Genomic DNA, 1423 nt, shown 5'->3' with positions numbered 1-1423 from the left:
CTTCTCTGATGTTTACATCCTCAGACATAACATTTTCTCTGGTGCTGGCTGCATCTGTGCAGTAACTTCCTACAAATGTAAATAGGACCATACCCTCAGCATCTGTATTGTTGGGAGTATGGCCCCATTCAAGTATATGGGAAGTTACTCAACAGGTGCTGCCAGCACTGAAGATGTTGGGCCGTAGGACATTTATACAGGAAGGGGCTGCCACTGTCATGGAGAGACAAATATACATCTGGGTGAGGATGGAAGGGGTTCTAGGTTAGATTTAGTTAAGGGCCAGGGTGTTTTATGGTGATTGCAGTGTAAAATATACCCTCCATATATTTAATACAATAAACAGCAAAATGAAAACGCATGCGACAAAATACTTTATAGCAAACACTAAAAATATAAGCTGAATGAAAACGCACTGCAGTTTTCTTTAAACAAAATCTCGAAAAGAGATCAAGTGAGTAGTAGCCCGGGCTGAAATCAGCTTTCATTAGTCTGTCCACCCCAAACAGCAAAACTGATTTCTGATAGGCTACTGTGGGTCTTTACACACCATCGAACTATGTTCTATATTGTTAAAGGATGTACCACTCGAAGACAGCGAAGTTTGGAGCTGCCACCTGACGGATCGGTAAGTATTCATCTATTTTAGGGGCAATGCTTTTCATGTTTTTCTGTAATAGCCTCAGAAACAAGTTCTGTACACTTAATGCATACACTTACATGTGCATAATTGCCTTTAGCTTCATGGTAATGTTCGGACATGAAGATATTGTAGGCGGAACGTGGTTGTTTGGGTCTCCCAAGTAACTTCAAATCCTGAGTAATAAAATGTAACAAGCTCAATAAACGAAAGGAAATGTGACTTAAAACACTTCACAACACATATTTACTCATTCAGTTGGAAAAAATGATTTTGGTTAAATATAACAATGAACTGAAAATTAGCTTGAAAAAGAAACAAAACCAAGCCACACTTGATTCCAGGTTTTTCTGAGCACCTTCACAGTGATCTGTCCTTATAGAAAGACTAAGGACTCAAATTTGAGGATTGTGTTTCTCTCAATAACATTTGTATGCACAAGCCAGTGTTGTATTCATTTAACCCTTTGTTAGGATAGGCAGTGTTCAAATCTACTTTACAAATCTTAATGAAATAAGCCAGAACAGTACAAACACAGTTAACAAATCCCTCACCCCTTCACAACCCCTTCGAACATTACAAAGAAGACACAAGCAGAAAAGTTAACTCTTAAGCCGAGAAGAAGCCAAGTAGAAACCATAACCAGGGGCGTATCCACCACAAGGCAAACAAGGCATTTGCCTTTCAGTAAGGCGAGCCGGGTTGCACAGAATCAGGCAGCCATGGCTGCCTAATCAAACAAACTAGGCGGCCGTGAGGCTCCGCAAGCGGCCACCTAATCAT

The 1423-nt window shown here is 40.4% G+C and overlaps 1 protein-coding gene across 1 annotated transcript in view; it reads right to left on the bottom strand.

Moving 5' to 3' along the window:
• TFAM (transcription factor A, mitochondrial) overlaps window positions 1-1423 on the bottom strand; it is a 20589-nt gene that overhangs the window by 9088 nt on the left and 10078 nt on the right. The window contains exon 5 of the mRNA XM_018558750.1: window positions 721-816. Coding sequence (XP_018414252.1) covers window positions 721-816 — 96 coding nt within the window. The remainder of the gene's footprint in view (window positions 1-720; window positions 817-1423) is intronic.

This window comes from Nanorana parkeri, unplaced genomic scaffold (genome assembly GCF_000935625.1).
Source record: "Nanorana parkeri isolate BGI_ZX_2015 unplaced genomic scaffold, ASM93562v1 scaffold356, whole genome shotgun sequence".
Classification (NCBI taxonomy): Eukaryota; Metazoa; Chordata; class Amphibia; order Anura; family Dicroglossidae; genus Nanorana; species Nanorana parkeri.
Note: the sequence above shows the minus strand (reverse complement) of the source record. Positions and strands in the feature narration are given on the sequence as shown.